Source organism: Falco rusticolus, chromosome 1 (genome assembly GCF_015220075.1).
Source record: "Falco rusticolus isolate bFalRus1 chromosome 1, bFalRus1.pri, whole genome shotgun sequence".
Taxonomy (NCBI): Eukaryota; Metazoa; Chordata; class Aves; order Falconiformes; family Falconidae; genus Falco; species Falco rusticolus.
In genome coordinates this window covers 37,391,071-37,408,630 of record NC_051187.1, presented here as the reverse complement: position 1 = coordinate 37,408,630, position 17,560 = coordinate 37,391,071, and the positions used below count along the sequence as shown (strand labels likewise).

At 50.7% G+C, this 17,560-nt stretch overlaps 2 protein-coding genes across 6 annotated transcripts in view; one reads left to right on the top strand and one right to left on the bottom strand.

The window, feature by feature from the left end:
* Positions 1-2,042: 2,042 nt before the first annotated feature.
* Positions 2,043-9,302, top strand: PIK3IP1 (phosphoinositide-3-kinase interacting protein 1). 3 transcript variants are annotated; one of them, XM_037406315.1, is made up of 6 exons: positions 2,043-2,071; positions 2,867-2,983; positions 3,083-3,202; positions 5,202-5,390; positions 5,525-5,603; positions 7,666-9,302. In XM_037406315.1, exons 1-6 carry the CDS (start codon positions 2,062-2,064, stop codon positions 7,871-7,873), a joined length of 723 nt encoding a protein of 240 aa, XP_037262212.1. In that variant the 5' UTR covers positions 2,043-2,061; the 3' UTR covers positions 7,874-9,302. The 3 variants fall into 3 exon arrangements, with proteins under 3 accessions (XP_037262212.1, XP_037262053.1, XP_037262133.1); XM_037406156.1 differs by lacking the exon at positions 2,043-2,071 and adding an exon at positions 2,478-2,750; XM_037406236.1 differs by lacking the exon at positions 2,043-2,071 and adding an exon at positions 2,480-2,750 and having other exon boundaries at positions 5,205-5,390.
* A 768-nt stretch (positions 9,303-10,070) lies between these two features.
* The window catches only part of LIMK2 (LIM domain kinase 2), a 32,389-nt gene continuing 24,899 nt past the window's right edge, over positions 10,071-17,560 (bottom strand). For all 3 annotated transcript variants that reach the window (XM_037404807.1, XM_037404962.1, XM_037404876.1), the window contains 6 exons: positions 17,480-17,536; positions 17,227-17,292; positions 16,238-16,412; positions 14,735-14,790; positions 12,691-12,848; positions 10,071-12,116 (listed from right to left, as the gene is read on the bottom strand). In XM_037404807.1, the coding sequence (XP_037260704.1) occupies positions 11,960-12,116; positions 12,691-12,848; positions 14,735-14,790; positions 16,238-16,412; positions 17,227-17,292; positions 17,480-17,536 (669 nt within the window). In that variant the 3' untranslated portion in view covers positions 10,071-11,959. The remainder of the gene's footprint in view (positions 12,117-12,690; positions 12,849-14,734; positions 14,791-16,237; positions 16,413-17,226; positions 17,293-17,479; positions 17,537-17,560) is intronic.

The following is a 17,560-nucleotide window of genomic DNA, read 5'->3' as shown; positions in this document are numbered from 1 at the left end:
CTTAATGTCCCTTGATCCTAAAAATAGCATGTATATTCTCCTGTGATGTGTTTGCAGACGTGTGGATGTGTTGTGGTACATGTGTGTGTATATACGTACAGACTTTTACATGTAAACTACGTGAGGATGTAGTTGCGGAGCTATTAGCTTACTTATAGTTTGGGTAGTTACTTTAAAATGAAGTCCTAGGAAGTAATAGCTTTAATCTCTGAAAGTGTGGCAAGAAGAGCAAACCCATTCCCAAACAGCAGAAAGAGCAATTGAGTCTGCCTTTGACAGCTGCCACCTGGCATCCTATTAAACTTAACTCTGTGAAACTGCCAGGCATAAATCTTCCCTCATCCTGGAGAAAGCTTGAGATGAAAGAGGAAAAATTATGCTTAGAAGTCAGTTGTGGAAAGACTTTGATCTTTACCATTAATATGAAGGTTTTTGCATTTCTCTCAGATTCCTCATTGTCCTTCTGTGCACTAGAAACTCAGATTGCTTGCTGGAACTTGGCTGGGTGTAATGACAGGTGCAAATTTGTCTTGTTATGTAGCAGGACAGAGAGCTGGGAAGGTCTGAGGTTTGTTTCCACAGAGATTACTGCCCAGCCTGCAGTTCTTGGATCAGTATGTACAGGAGGAGGTGCTTTCTGTGCAAGATGGCATTGAAGTGTGCGTTAGTCTCATGAAATGAGCTAAAAGAAATTATTTGTACAGATTGGCAGCCCTCTGCAAACTGTTTTGGACAGGCTGTGCCTCTGGATGCATGTGTGGCTCTGCAGTTTCTGACTGTATGGAATTTGTGCCATAAAATCTCTTACGAAGAGCTATTACAAACAGAAGGCCTGATTCAGTAGCCCTTAATAAAAGTTCTTGCTTACTCTAGTTAGCTGTGCCTTCACAGAGTGTAACTGCAGAGCATAAGGAGTGTAGTAACTGAGTGTCTGTGCAGACAATGAGCATAATACCATAAAGCAGACAGCTGGTGACGTCAGTCAGGACTGACACACACAGTTGTTTTGGTTTGGGTTGTTTTGTTCTTTTACAACCTGGCTCTGCAGGTTTTTTTGTGTTTTTTTGGTTTTTTGTTTTTTTTTTTTTTTTTTTAAATCTGATGTTATTAAACTAAATGTACTGTAGTGGTAAATCATATTGTTGAAGTGTGAATCACACACAAGTGCTAAGGCTTATGGTTTCACATCCAGTGGTAGTGCTGCTTAATTGAACTGTTTTCCTCATTACCCCTCTGTCATGCTGGTACATCTGGGTTTTTGTGGCTCTGTATTGGACTGGATGCAGAGGCGACCTGGCTGTAAGGGGTTAAAGTGTGTGTGACCTGGGGAGGAAAGGGCAAAAGTTGGCTTGGATCAGTACCTTGAGCCAGCTTGTCATACAAGTACCTGTAGCAGCCTGACAGAGAGAACTGCCAGGATGGAAATATCTGGGAGTGGAAGGGAAGGACCGCCGTTCCAGCCAGCACTGCCCTGAGAAGTGATTCATCAAGCACTGAATACAACATGCAGCTTCCTGGCATAGAAACACTTTTTCTGTGTTCAGGGGTTTCCATGTGATTTCAAAGCACTTTAAAAGAAGGGAACTTCCCTGTCCTCTTCTGAGAAGGAAGGTTTGATTGTACCTCATGTTACAGAAAGGAAGGGAAAGCGCTAAGAAGTGAAGCCGGCAGATCTGCCAAGGTCAGAAGGAGCTCTGTGGGAAAGCCAGAAATAGTTCCTTGTGCTGCAGGCCTGTGCCTTGGCCAGGCCGCCTTTGAGAGCTCATTGTCCATCAGGACCAAGTGTTCAGGTGCTTGTTTTTCGCTGCTGTAAAATAGAAACATTGCTGATGGCTCCAGGTGCCAGTGTAAAGTCACTGGCATTGCAGTATCCAGATAGCTCTGCCAGTTTAGAAGCAGAAAGTATCTTGTAACCTGCTGGAAATGCCTTGCAGAGAGGCTTTATCGCAGTGGCTAGATGCCTGCAATACGATCGCTTTAAAGCATTTTTGGGCTGTTTGCCTTGTTTTGCTGTAAGCAGGCACAGCTCTTAGAGGACGCGGAGTGCAGGGAAAGCAATCGATGAGCAGAGGTGAGAATGCAAACCTTTAACGTGGAGGGGGCACAGCTGCTGTGGCAGCGCCTACCCCCCGGCGCGGGGTCCCTCTGTAGAGCTGGGGGACCTCAAAGGGACACTCGGGGCAGGAGTTTGGTCCCCCGCGGTGGCTCTCTAGGGGTGACAGCAACGTGAAGTCCCTGAGGACGAACGCGCTCCCTGCCACACTCGGGCTTCCAGCCCAGTTCTCTTTCGGCCCGAGAATGTTCCGCGGCTGCAGGGGACAGGCCCGGACACCTTCCCCCGTGCCCCTCCCGAGCCTCCCCGGGCTCCCGCCGCTGCTCCGGGGCGGGGGGGACCCCCGCGGCCGCGGCAGGTTCCCGGCCGCCCCTTCCCCTGCCGGGGCTTCCCGCCGGCGCCGGGAGCCGCCCGGGGGCGGGCGGTGGCAGCGTTAGGACCCGGCGGCGGCTGGGCGGGGGTGTGTGTGTGTGTGTGTGTGTGTGCGTGCGGGGGGAGCGCAGCCCGGCGGTTGTTTACCGGGGAGCGGAGAGCCGGGGCAGGGCTCGCCGGCGCGCCGAGCCGAGCCGAGCCGAGCTGAGCTGCGGACCCTGGCCCTGCGCGCCGAGGATGCTGCGCGGGGGCCCGCGGCGGGCGGCGGCGCTGGGCGCGCTGCTGCTGGGCTCGCTGCTGCTGGCGGCCGCCCGCGGCGCCGAGGGTGAGTGCCGGCGGCCCGGCCCGCTTTGTTGCGGGGGACAAAGGCCGGTGAGGGGGGTGAGGGTGCCGGGGGGCTGCCCGGCCCGCCCGCACGGCTTTGGCCTCGTCTCTCCGCAGAGTGCCTTCGCGGCAACGGCGCGTCCTACCGCGGGAGCCGGCGAGTGGCCGCCGGAGGAGCCCCCTGCCTCAACTGGCTGGCGGTGCGGAGCGGCCCCGGCGCCGCGCTGCCGGCAGGTGGGTCCCGGGGGCTCGGGGAGCCGGAGGGGCGGGGAGTGGGGTTCTGGGGTGCCGGGGCCGCGGCGGAGCCCCCGCTGACGGCCCGCTGCCCTCCAGCACTCGCCGAGGACCACAACAGCTGCAGAAACCCGGACGGCGACGCCGCGCCCTGGTGCTACATCCGAGGCGCTGCCGGGGTCCCCGAGCGCAGACCCTGCGACATCGCCGAGTGCTCAGGTAGGAGCGGTCCCCTCCGGCCCCGCTTCCCCTCCTGCCCTCCCCGAGGCACTGCCTGCCGGGGGCTGGGTTTGTCACCCCCGGCTATGGCAGCACCCGCCGCCCTCCCCTGGGAACGCAGTGGACCCGGGGCTCCCCTCCGGCCCTGCCTGTGTGCGCACATCTGCCTCCCAGCTGTGCCTTGCTCCGCCCCGAGAGCTTTTGCCATTAGTGTCAGGAAGGGCCTGTGCAAAGCCTTGCCCCCCGCCCCCCCTCCTCGTTGCACTATAGGGCTGCGTTGCAAATGGCTGAGGTCTGGGCATCTGGGCACTGCAGAGCTGTAGGTAGTGTTGCTGCGGGGCATCTTATTGCTGTCTAAACAAGTGTCCTGCTGCTAAAGGGGTGCCAGGGTGAATATGGATGGGGTGGGGGAGAAGAACTTGGAGAAAACGAGAATTGAATTGAAGGGAGGGCAGAGGACAGTAAGAAATGGAAAGCCACAAACACTGGATTCCTCCTGGGTAGTCAGGGTGGGAAACAGTTTGCCAAGAGAAGAACTGTAGCTGAGGCCTGTTTCAGGGAGAAGAGATGTCAATATTGACTGGGGCTAAAGGAACCACTTGGATTTTCTGGAACTGTTCACTTATTTCTGAGCCCCTCAAGGTTTACATACTCCACTGTCCCTCAGGATTGCTATCCTTGCAAGTAAACACACCCCCTCCCCCCTGCCCCCCCCCCCATGCACCCTACCCTTTCTTCACTTTGCTCATTTTTCGCCTGGTTTTCCCTAAAGTGGAAGCAAAACAAATGTTCTGCTGCCAAGACTGTTACTCAAAACAATCGTGCAGCTTTGGGATCAGGAGAGTTACTTGGCCTTTCAGCCAATACATCATTTCCACATTTCAGGGGTTTGACTATTTTCATGGCTCAGAGCGAGCACCTTTTTATCATAGTTGTGCCTTGCAGCTCCCCTTAGCTGAGCATCTCTGGCTGACCCTCCGTAGTCACTGTGCCCTGCAGGAGCCCCTGATTTCCTGCCTCTTAACTCCCCTTCTGTACTTCCATTTCACATTCTACTGAGGGCTCAAAATGGCTGCAGGTAGAAAATCCACATGGAGTTATTGCCTGCTGTGGGGGTGAGGTCCAGGTGCGGTTTTCAGGTGTGGATGCATGCTGTGCATAGCATTTCCTAAAAGAAGGAGGGGAGGTGTTTTAGACAGGTAATAGATACCTACTTTCCACTGTCATAGCTGTTACTGTGCTACAGCTTCCATTTTAACTGTGTCTTGAAAGAAGGAGCTACCTTGAAAATCTTTCAATGTTGTCGATAAAACATCCCCAGGGCTGGGAAGGGGTTCTGTGCTGTAAGTGTCCATCCTTACGCGCCTTTGTTTGGGCTCTGGCCGAGAACTTGCTGTACTTACGCCAGTCAGTGGCTGTGTGACTGAAGTGTTGCTCTGCCTTAGCCTGCCCATCACACTAAAGGAGTTTGCTACGTGGCTGCAAAGAGGGAAAGAATGTCCCCAGGTTGTTTTCACACCAGCTGGAGCCTCCTTCCGTCAAACCTTCCTGTGTCAGGAAGATTGAGGCAGAAGAGAGATAAATAGGCTCCTGGGAGATTTGGAATGGAGATCCTCATAATCTTGTTCATGTCTGTTCAGCACGCTTGAAACTGCAGCCTGTATATCGATCTATACACTAAATGAAGTCATTGTGCATCTCCTGGACTCATGCCCTGAACCAGAGTTCTGTTCTGCTGTGTGACTTCTGTCTCATCTGTGGTGGTGCCTTGCACTCCTGGTTAAATAAGTTCATGTCAAAGGGAAGCGGGGGGGGGGGGGCGGAAAAGTACATTTCTTGTCTGCCTTGGTAGGATTTCTGGCAACAGCTTAAGAGGGAACAAGTATTTGTCAGTGTACTTTGAAGGAGGTTCAGTCTAGATCTGTCCCACTCATAAGGCACGTGTTGTTTTTGAAATACTTATCAATGCTTGGTATTTTGTGTATCTCTTTCCCCTCAGCAGATGCTACAGCTGCCACAGCCCCAGTCCCTACAGGAGAAGTTGATGCTTCTCAGGAGGTCGACCAGGTGTTTGAACCAGCTGATACCTTGCCCTCCCGGAGCGAGGCAGCTGCTGTGCAGCCTGTCATTGGGATCAGTCAGAGAGTGCAGATGAACTCCAAAGAAAAGAAGGACTTAGGGACACTAGGTATGAACCCAGGATCATGTGATGGATCCATTCCTGTAATTCTGACAGGATGGGTTTTTTCCAAGGCTCTGAAAGCAATCCTATAGCTGGATCTACCGCCTCCAATTTTGCCTCTTTCCTTTCTCTCTTTGCAGGGTACGTGCTGGGGCTGATCATGATGGTGATAATCATTGCCATCGGAGCCGGCATCGTCCTGGGATACATCTATAAGAGGTGAGCAACTATTCTCCTTTGCCCAAAAGCTGGTGTACACGTGAAGCAGCGTTTATTGAGCAGGAACGTCTGAGCACCTGCAGAGCCAAACCGATGCCAGACAGAAGCATGTTTTGATGTGGCACGTTGTGTAAGAGTTTCACTTGTCGCAGTGAGGAAAGAACTATTTGAGAGTTAATCCCATTCTTCTCCATGTCACCCATCAACATGGTATTCTGTCCCATTTAAAGTTTAAAACTGCTCTCTTTATTTTTTAGTTTTGTGTGTGTGTGTGTGTGTGTGCATGCGCGCCTTGATGTGGCTTTCTCAGATGCATCCAGGGGAGCAGAGTTTTACGTAAGAGCTGGAGAGAGCAGATCCCAGGTGCCCTCACAGGAAGTGTCTTTTCTGATCAGAAAAAGAACAATCCTTCTAGGAGGCCACCTGGTCCCCTGGTTTCTTTAGTCTAGCTAGCTTTAGAAGAAAAACAATTGGCAAATTCTTTGCCACTCATGCATTGTGTCCTATGAAGCTGAATATCAAGTAGCACTTTTTTTTTTGGTCAAAGTTCATTTCACCAAAGCTTTTGTATACTTTAAAGTAATTTTTGATTCAGAAGTTATTATTTGTTCATCCGCTTCACTGTGTTGGACAGAAATGTTTGGGTAGGTCAGCAGTGTTTGAGGTTAGCGGTAACAGCAAGCAGCTCAGTTGTAAGAGACAGGGCAGGATTAACAAATGGCAGTGAATGTCGCTGCAGCAAGTGAAGGCCCAGGCTCCCTCCTCTGGGAGGATTTGTTCTGTATTTTGGCTGTTTGACAGCAGTCTGACACAACCAGGCAGAAGGAGCCCTTTCCCAAGCTGGGACATGTCCTTATGTAAGTGTTTATAATAAATGCCGACAGAAAAAAAAACAGAGGGAGGAGTGTTACGTAAGGGGCAAAACACAGAGCGCTGCTTGTCGAGGAATCTGATTTGAGGTGTTACTTCAGAGACTGCTAGCAGGAACAGCAGCCACTGCTGCACGCTCGTAGGCAGCTTTGACAAGCTGCCAAAATGCTTATTTGCTGACAGGAAACCCCAGCAGCTCTGCCTGGTTGGGATCACAAGCCCCAGGAGAAGTGCGTGGTGCCTGTCCCACCTCGCTCCTGTCTTCGGTGGGAAGAAGCAATAGACCAGTGCTGAGCTTTGTCCAAATACAGCTTTGCTGCTTCAGCCCCAGAGAGCTCACAGCAGGGCTGCAGTGCAGGTTTGCTGTCTCTCTTCTTGCCTTGCTCTCAAAATCACGTGTGCAAGCTGGCAGGTTTGGCTAGGTGTGGTGAGAAACCTTTAATGGCTTGTAGTGGCTTTTGGTGTACGTAGCTTTTCCAGAGACAGCGTGCTATTAATGCCATCCATTTTTAAAGCAAGGCAGTTTTTCCTCAGTACAAATTACAGAGGTGTCGCCTCCCTTAGCAACAAAGCCTAAGGTAGGTTTGAGGAGCTGGTTGTGGATGTAAGCTGTTAGCTGCAGCGGCAGAAGGCAGGGCCAGCTTTAATAAATAAGCTTCAGTACCTTCAGGAACTTTAATTTGGCTCACAGGTTTGTTTGCTGCCACAAAAGGCAGAATCTGTCACCACCTCTGGTATTTGTTTCTATCCGATGAAGCAGGTTACGGAAGCTCTTTTCCACAGCAGTGGGCTTTGCGCCATCTTACCGCTCCCCTGGGCCTGCGCCGGGCGGTGCTGGGGGACTATAAGGTGTAAGGAAACATTTGTCAGCTCCATGGTTTGGAGGAGAAGCCTGGCTTTACAGTCAGCATTTGGCAGTAGCAATGTCAGTGAATAAGCCAGCTTGTGGGGGAGGGACAGGCTTGACTTCACTTGGCTGCTTGTTTTTTGAAGATGCTCAGATGGGGTCCTCTGCTTACAGCAGGGAAAGTTTCTGGCCCTCTGTATGTAGCTGAAACACCTGTTTCTTAAAAAGCAGAGTCCCTTCTTTTCCACTATATCACCTTTACTGGGACTGCCTCGGAGCAGTGGCACTCACCCCATGCACATTTTGTGGTTTTTTTTTGTTGTTTTTTTTTTTTTTTTAATCTAGGGGGAAAGACCTGAAGGAAAAGCACGAACAGAAAGTTTATGAGCGTGAAATGCAGCGCATCACACTGCCACTCTCGGCGTTCACCAATCCTGCCTGTGAGTTTGTAGACGAGAACACAATTGTGGTGCACACCAACCAGACACCTGTGGAGGACACACACGATGGTAGTGGCCCGCTCATGGGGCAGGCGGGTACTCCTGGGGCCTGAGCAGCTCTGGCAGGAGCAATACAGGCTGAGCAAAGCCTCCGGCTTCCCACTGTGAGTGCGGGGGGGTTGCGTGTGTTCATTTCTATTTTGTTTTCTTTTTGAAGAAAGCCAGATGAAGGTGATGCAGAGGGACAGAAAATGGGCTGTTCATCATGATCTGTTTGAGGGGCACCATTCAGTGCATGACCAGCTGGGGACTGGTGTGGTGGACCCTGCTGCTTCCTCCCACCTATCTCCACGGCATGCCAAGGAGCTGGGGGGGATGACGGGCCAGGCTCACAACTGGCCACAGATCCCATAGCCTGCAGTGTGGTCTTGGCTTCCTTTTTTTCTGTTCCTTTCCTATTTAATGGTGTGCACTGTTACTTAAGTTTCAGCCTGGAACGCCAGGAGGAAGCAGTACCGCAGGGACTGAGGGGAGCTTCACATCAGACTTAGCTAGATAATTACACTGATTATAGTTCCTGCCTTTTTGCTTTAGTGGCTGAGAGCTGGAGACACTGTCCAGAATCCTGCTGCTGGATCAGGTTTTTTTCCAAGGAAGAGTTTACTTGAAGGATGGCTTTGGCCAGGAGCAGTATGTTTAGCCCCAGTGTCAATTTGGAAAAGCTCTTCTCAAGCTCTTGACAAATCCAGGTCTTCCAGGGCTGAGGCCACATCTCCATTCCCCTGTGGGGGTGCTACATGCACAGCCACAGTTGTAGGTGTCCAGGTGGTCTGTGCTTCCTGCTCACTTACACAGATCAGGAGACCAAAGGCCAGCAGCAGATAGTTGTGAAGTGACGAAAACAAACTGCCCTTCTGTTACCTACAGCAGGTTGAGCACTGAGGATAGATAACATCCTCTTCCGAATTCCCTTGTCCTTTTCCAGAGCCAGCTCTGGACAAGAGTGGCCAAGCCCGCTGTGGAGGTCACCCTGACCATAACGCAGCAGCTTTTGCTCTAAGGGCAGGACAGGGCAGCTGCTCTTGCAGGATCCCAAAGGTCTGGGCATGGCTTCGGGCCCAGCCTCCTTCACACACTCCGCTTCTGCAGCGAGACTACTTGCTTAGAGCCTGGCCCTATTAGAGAGGTTTTGTAACAACTTTTATTAGCGTTTCAGGGGGTTTGGAAGGGATGGTTGCTGCAGTGTCTCCCAAACGGCACCAAGGCAAGGCCATTTCAGGGAAACATCCATCCCCGCCTCAGGGGATTCAAGCCATTCAAGTAAGTTTTCTAGCCATCTGCTTTACAGCTGTGGGCCTAACAGGGAGCAGCACTTGGCAGCAGGGGTTTTAGTGTTAATGATTAATTCAGAAAAGGGAAACGTTTTATTTTTAAATGCCTTTGAATACCATTTCTTTGTAAAATCTTTTAAATACCTCATTATGAGAAGGTGCAGATTGTGCTACCTTGTATTAAAGCTTAAAAAGAAAAATGCTCTGTAGACGTGTGTGGACTGTGGCTCATCTGTAAAAGTTCCTCCTGCCGGAGCAGCATCCTTTTGCCTGTTGCAGACTTCAAACTGAGGAGAAGGGAAGATGCCACTTCAGTTTGCCAGGCTCAAAGGTAAATCCCTACAAGCAGCGCCTCGGCTCCCCAGCACTACAGGGGCACGGAGCTGTCTCCTTGCTGCTGGCAGCTGTCTTGGGCGCTTCCTGAGAAGCAGCTGTGGGGGTGTGAGCTGTGCTGATGAAGCAGGCTGGCCCGTGGGCAGGTGCCCTGTTACAGCCCCTTCCTGCATGACGCAGGGCAGTTCTGCTGTGGTGCCTCAGCAGCAGCTCTGTCTCTGGGCCTTGCCTCAGAAAGTGGGATGGAGATGAGCACAGCAGGTTACAGGAAGCGCTGACATAGCCAGCATTTTCGTTCAGTTGTTGCCTTAACAAATGCCCCCTGAACTCCCTATTTTAGAATAACAGATTTCCAAGAACAGGCTGTATTTTTATCCCTGGATCAGAAAAGGAAAATGGAGAGAGGCTCCATGTTCTGGTGTCTCCTGTCCACCCTTAAAAAAAAACCGCAACAACCAACAAAGCTTGGCAACTTCTTCCCTTTCCATTGCTCCAGGTAAATAGTTCTGTAGAGCACTTGCGCTGCGTCTGTATAGTTCTGTAAATGTGGCAGAGTCCTCTGTTCAAGAACAGGCGTTCTAGACGCTACCCCGTCTGTGCAGGTTTGATGTTGCCACATTGTGACAACAATAGAAACCCAAGAAAGTTACAGCTTCCTGCTTTGTGTAACACAGAGACAACACAACCTTGTTTTCATGGCATACATTTACTGCTTTTTAATTTAGTTAGAACATGGAGCTGTGCAAATCACAGTTCATAAACCCCACCCACACATCACCCAGGACTCCCCCCTTCAGGGGTTCCCCTCACAAACCAGCCTGGGAGGGGGAAAGAAAGGGCAAATCTTATTAACAATCCTGAATCCACTGGACCCAGTTTAAAGAGGCTCCTCTGCTGATTCACAGCACAGGGAGTCCCCAGTGTTTCTAAAACACCACTACAGACACTAAAAACACCCCCCAAACACACACCTTTTGTCAGGTGAGGGCTGGCCCCATGTTATTTTACATAATACTTTTAATTCATGGGTAGGGGGAGGAAATCAAAGTAACAGCAAAGACTAACACCCATTCCCCACCACTCAATACCGAAGGGAGGGGGGGGAAAAGGAGCACACAAAAAATCCAGTTAAACCAAGATGTTTGTGAAACCTAAGAGCAGGACTCGAGCCAGCTTTTTGTTAAGTTCTGCCAACCACACGCGAGCTACTGCAGCAGTAGCTTGCTTCCTTCTCCCACCGAGGGAGGCAGAAGAGAAGTGCTGGAAGAAAATACATCCCCACCCACCTCCCAATAACTCCAAGCCCTTCTTTCTCCCCCAAAGCAGGGAATGACCCTGAGGAAAGTTTCTGCTTGGAGGATCAGCTCAGGTATTGCAGCAGCAGCTGCAAGAACGACCTTCAAAGGGAGCAACTTGCAGAGCCTGCAGGAAAGGATGAGGTAATGGCAACTGAATTACTAGTTCTCCAGCTGCCACTCCTGGGAGAATGGGACATTCTCCAGCACTTTTCTGTTCATGACAAGTCCACCCTTTAAGTAACCTTGGGCATATCTCCTTTTCCCATCGTCCGTGCACAAAGTCTGAGCCACTTCAGACCTTTGGCTTTCTCAAGAGCACCTTCTGCCACTCTTTCTGTCACCTCACGTCCACAGCCAGTGCCTAGTGCAGTTCTACACATTCACGTTCAAATACTTTCACCTAGGTTAAGGTTCTTGGGCAAACAAGCTCAGTGTGCAGGCCCAGGGTCTGAAGATGCTCAAGTGGCTCATTTGCTGCCTGCCTTGTTCACCATCTGAAGGGGCAAGCAGAGCTAAGTCTTAGTGTTTCTAGGCAGGCTGTTGGAGGTATTCGGAGACAGAGGAGGAAAAAAAGCCACAAAACCAAACCAAAACAAAAATTCATACACGCTTCCCCACAGACAAGGTATTTCAGGAGAGCTGCCCAGTTCCTGGGGCTTTTCACTCCCTCCCCTGATGCACATTGGAGGTCAAAATCTCAGTGGGTTGTTCTGGAAAACACATGCACAAACATATACACACACATTACACACACACACGCTGTCCCGGTGGGGCCTTTTGCTGGATATCCAATTTCCCCAGCGTTCTGAGCAGGGTTGTCAGGGGGAGAAGCAGTTCCAGAAGTGCTGGTCCTTGCCCAGGAGAGTCTCCTACAGCAATTCCCTCCCTAGCAGACAGGCCATGGTGGCTTCACAGCTTGCAGCCAAGTTCTAAGGCACCACAGTAAAGAAGCCTGAAAAGGCCAGAGAAACATTTCTCTAGCCTGAAAATTAAGTGTTGAGCAGCTTTCCTAGGTGCAGTTGGCAGGAAACAGCTCTTCTTGCTTCTGAAACATGCCAGAAATCCACAGTGAATCAGGATGTCCGAGAGGAGGGGTTCTGGGTGGGGAGAGAGAGGCAATGCAGCAAACGCACAGCTTGGTGCCCCGTTAATGCCCTGGAAGTGGCTGAAGTGTGCATCCCTCCCTGTTGCTCATCTCAGCTCCCATGGAAATGGTGCAGGCGGCAGGACGAGCTGACTAGGGTGTGTTTTCAGGTAGCTTGTCACGGTTCAGTCCATACTGCACGCTCACGTTGTGGTCCAGCTCCTCCAGCTCAGACGGAAGCGGGATGGCAAGTTCTCCCAGGTAGAGAGAGAGAGCTTCAAAGGAATCTTCCAGCTTGGAAAAAGGGGGCCTAGAAGCAGCAGTGAGTACATGTGAGTGGGAAAGAGGAGGCAGGAGAGCATCTAGAAAGGCTGAGCCAGTTGTCCGTCCAGGTCACTGTCCCGTGCACAGAAGTGTGAACAGGGACACGATCCCTCCCCATTCAGCTTCCAAGGCTGCAAAGATACCGTCTGTCTGGGCTACCTGGGGTTTTACAGCCGATTTTACCAGGGAGGTCCAGCTCTTTTGCAGCCCGCTTGGCATCAACACTGTTCTGAAGCTACGAGTTTCGCAACTGAAATCTAATTAAGTATTCACCTTTCAGAGCTGCTGCCAAGGTCTGCCCCTACTTCTTGTACATGAGAAACCCTGAACAATCACTCCTGCTTTACCCAGTCCCAGAAATGGTTTCAGAGCCCTCTACCATATACAGCGGTCTCTCTCCCAAGCTGATGAGGCGTTAGTCTCTCCTCATGTGAAAGCCTTCGAGCACTCCCACCAGGAATGCAGCCCTCTTCCACCCTCTGTGCAGACCGATCCTTCTAAGGGGAGACGGACACATCCTCCAGGGTTACAAAGAGGAGTCCTCCAGACCCCAAACCTACCTGCTCTCTGGTTCCAATCTGCAGCAAATAGCAGCCAGAGGGAAAAAGGCTGGAGGACAGTCAGCAGGAACAAACTTCTCCCAGAACAGCTTGACATTAAGGCCAAAATCCAGTGTGCGTGGGAGACAGTCTGGGTCAGCGTAAACCTGGCCTATGATCTAGGGAAAAAGGAGAGAAGTGCTTCAGCACGGCAACATTTCCAGAGGGTTAACAAACAGGGAACTTCAGCAACAGGCAGGGGCTCCTTCAAACCGATAGGGAGAAAAAGGAAGAGCAGAAACACTGCTCCTCCTTTCCAAAGGGGCCAGTCACATAAGGGAATGAGCGAGGCACCGTGTACAGGCAAACTTCACATGAAACTTTTTCAAGACCTGGTGATGTGGCCACTGTTGTGAAGGAAGGCCCACACGCTTCTCTTTCTCCCCAGGGTCTCTCTGCTAGAAAATACAGGATGCTGTGCACCTCCCAGAGAGCCTGACAGAGTCTTGCTGCTGGGTCAGCTACTGGGGATGACATAGCCCATCCTGATCACAAGCCATCAACACAACCTGCACCACCATCCCAGCTCTCCCCTCTCACATAATCTTACCACATCACCAGCAAAGCTCCTCTGTCTACGGAGCTTGTCCTGAACAACGCTGTGAAGTCAACGCACCAGAGTTGCTCTGTTACAGGCAGATTCAACCCCACCCACAGCCAGAGGGTAAGGGCAGAGAGAAGAACCACTGTAGCCAAGGCCCAGGAGGTTGCAGGTGAGAGGAGGAGATGGCTGGGTGGAACAGAGAAGCCCTGCTCCAGCACTTAGAAGTCCCAGCAATCACCACCTACCGTGTGAGCTGCACCCACCACCTCCAGCACTATGGGACTCAAAAGTGTAGTAAGGGGGAAGGAACCCGCAGCGGAGAGCTGTGGGGTGATCTGGACGCAGACAAGGTCAATGTCAATATAGACTCCCACATGAGGAAGAGTATTACATTTAAAGCCTCATCAGCTGTCACAAAGAGGGCGTTATTTATAACCACCCAGGCTTCTCTATGCCAATAACTCAGAAGGAGAACCACATCCTGTAACTACAGCGGAACGCCCATTGTATGCTTTGGCAGGGTTATTTCTTTATCTGTTTGAGTGCGTAGCTTCTTTTTTTAGTGTCCTTATTTTGGTGACAAGGAAAATGTTCATATGCTACTACCCATTTATTTGTCTTTTTTCTAGATGAAACAATTGTTTTAGTCCCGCATACAGATTTTTCAAGTTCCTAAATCTATCACTCACAACCACAGCATTCTCTGAGAGGAGGGCCCAGGGTAAACAGAGCTCCAGATGAGGCCGCAAAGATTTATGCACATACATTTTCTTTGTCCCCTTCATCCAAATGCTGAAGATGAAACTGCTGGTCTCCCCTCATATTCCTTTAACTGCTGTTATCTGTACACATAACCACCTGCCTTTCATCTGTATTTCCACTGTCTTACACACCTTTTAAACTGAAAATACTTTGCAGTGGTGCTCTCTGCAGACAGCAAAGCCTGATATAACAGTAAGGCTGCATTGACTGAGATAAACGAAGCCAACCGACTGCAGGGTGCAAGCTTCACTAGCCAAGCTGCAAAGGGTTTCAGTTTCCCTTCTCTGAAGTGCCATCCCCAGTGGAGGCCCTGAATTTGCTGAGATTATACAGCTGATTGTTCTTTTAACGAGGCAGCAGAAAAAGAAAATATATCACAGTTTTAAGGAACTTGTCTACTTTTAAATGGACACCAGGGCTCAATCAGAACCTGACAGACTTTTTTACAGCTTCTCTCAATCCAGGAGGAACCTCTCTATTTCTTTCAGTCCAGCAAGAAACTCTCTCCGGGGCCAAAAAGTTACAAGGTCCCTGAGGGAACAGAGGCAGGGTAGACTTGTACTCCCAGCCTAATTCACTGTGGCCTTCGGTCACAGACTGCACACTCAGATACAGAGAGCTGGCCGACACAATGTGTGCGAGGAGATGGCAGTGGGGAAGACTTCCGTTGAAGATAACTGTGTGACATCCTGGTCTTACCTCACAGAGAACAATCCCAAATGAAAAGATGTCTACTGTCTCATCGTAGCTCTGTCCTGCAGGAAACATAAGATGCTCAGCTCTGAGAGAAACATTTCCCCATCCAGCTATTCCAGCAGCTGCCAGTCCAAAGCTGAACTAAGCCTGTTCTCTGACGAGCTCTACAACAGGAGACAGCAAGGCTTAAATCTGAGCAGCGTCTGTTGCCTCAAAAATATGCATACCAACTGCGCCTTCCTGTACAGTGCCATCACATATTTTAACCTCGCTTCCTTTTCTTACCAGGGAATTACAGGATGACACGGAGAAGCCTTGTGTATCAAAGGTCTGAACAAATGCTAAGGGTAACTATGGAAAGCTTCTGCTTTCCCGCTTCTTTCCTTTCCTTCTGCTTTCCTTTTCCAGTCAGTCCCACTGACTGCTGTTCTAGCGCACCTCTACAGTGCACGAGTCGGTGTTTGGATTCCCCAGCAGCCAGCGAGTGCCCAGTCCCTGCTGCAGTGACTGCAGAGATAATAAATTACACGCTAACAGCACTTCGAATCTGGGAAAGCAGAGTGGCTCCAGCACGCCATTCTCTGCTTACAGACCCGCCCCTCCCAAGCCAGGATCTGGTAAACAGCCTTGCTTTCAGAGGTGATGTCAGACTGTGCTCTTGCTGTTCTCTCGACAAATGCCAGGTCTGAGACAGGCTCTGAGAAGCAGCCTGTGAATCCAGTAGGGCCTGTAGGCCTCGAGAGGAGGAAAACACAACAACATGGAGAGGAGTTGAGCTGGGGGAAAGAAGCCCAGTTCTCCCTTCCCTGGTGGACTCTGTTGGACAATATGATATCATATCATATCATAGGTAGCCAAAGTGTCCAGCCTGGTCAGACAGACCCACTCACTAAGAGGAAATGGTGTCCATTGTATGTCACCCTTACCTCAACTCCTGCAGGGGCAGCTCTTCCCCCTGGGGACATAGTTCGTCCTTAACGCAACTGAGGGCTGCATGCCGAAGCCCAGATTTCCCTGCACTTTGACAACTCTACCCCCAATCCTGAGGCTTCAGCAAACCCGGCAGCAGATAGCTTCTCCCTGGATCTAAGCAACAAAACACGTAAGCCTCATCCTGGACTTGAATGATCCGTATCTCAAGGGGCAGGTCCCAAGCAAGGGGCTATAACAGAAACTGATCTCAGGTTCAGTCTTATTTCAGGCCTCTCTTGTCTTCCCCGTTATCTGGATCACAGCAAATTTAGGTCTGTTGCCCTCCTGAAGAATCCTGCTGCCAAGCCAGGAGCGTTACCTCGCCCGCTCCAAGGATTACCAGCTCAGGTACTGCAAGAGAAGTGCAGCTGGGGCCCCTGTGTGTATAAATAAGCTTGCATATTAGCAGGGCTAAAACCACATGCTCTAATAGGTTTGTTTGTTACTAGGGCTCAGGAGCTTTCAGTAATCCCATCATCCCTATACCTTGCCACAGGCAGTCTCCTCACCTGCACCCTGGTATCGGTATCTTACCATTTAGCATCTCTGGGGCCATCCAGTATGGGTTGCCGACCACCGTGTAACGCTTCTTCCTGTCACTCTTGCGTAGGGTTCGTTTCTTGGCAGATGGCTTCTCCAAAGTGGGCTTTTTTCTTTCCTCCACAATCAGCCGAGACAGACCAAAGTCAGCCACCACCACCGTCTTATCCTACACAAGGGGGTTTAGCACAAGCCACTGATTCCTCTCAGCTCCTTTCCAGAGCAAAGAGGCTGCAGTTCCTGTTCACTATCAGCTACATGGCAAGGCAAACTATCAAGGTTTCCTGCAGCCAGAGGAGTGTAGCGAGCTGTCTAGACAGGTGTAAGACACCCAATTCATGATCCCAACTCCTTATTTCCTCTCTTCGTTGTCTTGCTCCCTGTGTGGTCACTAACACTAATCTCATCAATTTGGCTACACTTGCCAGGACAAACCTGGACCTTTCCTTTCAGAACTCCCTACTCTACCCTGGCCAGGAATTAATTTAGACTTTCATCCTGGGTCATCTGAAGCCCGCACACTGATCTCATATTCCAGCCAAGTGAAACAAGGGCAAGGCTTGAGGAAATGAAGCTATACATAAATCTTGTGACCTAGCGTTCCAAAAAGAGAGGGCACACACATGTGCACGCACCCACACACTTGTCTGAATCCTGACTGCCAATAAAACAAGGCATCAAGTGGTTAGAAGAACAGAAGCAGCTGTATCCCAACATTTTATAGCTGAGACAGGGAATAGAGCTGTAGCAATTCCCATAACGTGACTGATAGTAGGAGATGCCACCACAGGAAAGAGGTGAGAGAACAGGGTTAAGAAATGGTGAAAGCCAGACCAGCCTGGAAAATCCCATGTGAAGATGAATCTCCCTTGTTTAGGGCACTAAAAGCCTGACAAAAGAGAGAACATCATGGAGAGAAAACCGAGGGAAGAAGGTAACAGGGAGGGGAGCAGCATGCTGTGGGGAACAGAAGTGTAGCTCACCAACTTGATCAGGCAATTGTGTGAATTCAGGTCTCTGTGAATGATGCACATGGAGTGCAAGTAAGCCTGGAACAGAGGGAGAAAGTTTTTTGTTAGGGGTTCTCAGGCTGCTATGTCCCTTCACATCTACAGACCTCAACAACCAGACGCTAGCAGTCAGGCAGCACCCACAGCCCGTCAGACACCACCCTGCTGAAGCAACCAACCCTGCCCCTGGAGGTTTGCTCCGTGACAAAGGGACAGTCCGACTCACCATTCCAGAGGCAATTCCTTTGGCAAAGCTGACCTTCTGCTGCCAGGGAAATGGGTCCTGAAAGACAAGTCCTAAACGGTC

What these genes read in the sequence shown, in the direction of transcription:
- PIK3IP1 (XM_037406156.1), top strand. Translation starts at nt 2,663, where the DNA reads ATGCTGCGCGGGGGCCCGCGGCGGGCGGCGGCGCTGGGCGCGCTGCTG. An exon ending in CGACATCGCCGAGTGCTCAG is followed by an intron (nt 3,203 to 5,201) that starts GTAGGAGCGGTC and finishes CTTTCCCCTCAG; the next exon opens with CAGATGCTACAGCTGCCACA. An exon ending in GAAGGACTTAGGGACACTAG is followed by an intron (nt 5,391 to 5,524) that starts GTATGAACCCAG and finishes CTCTCTTTGCAG; the next exon opens with GGTACGTGCTGGGGCTGATC.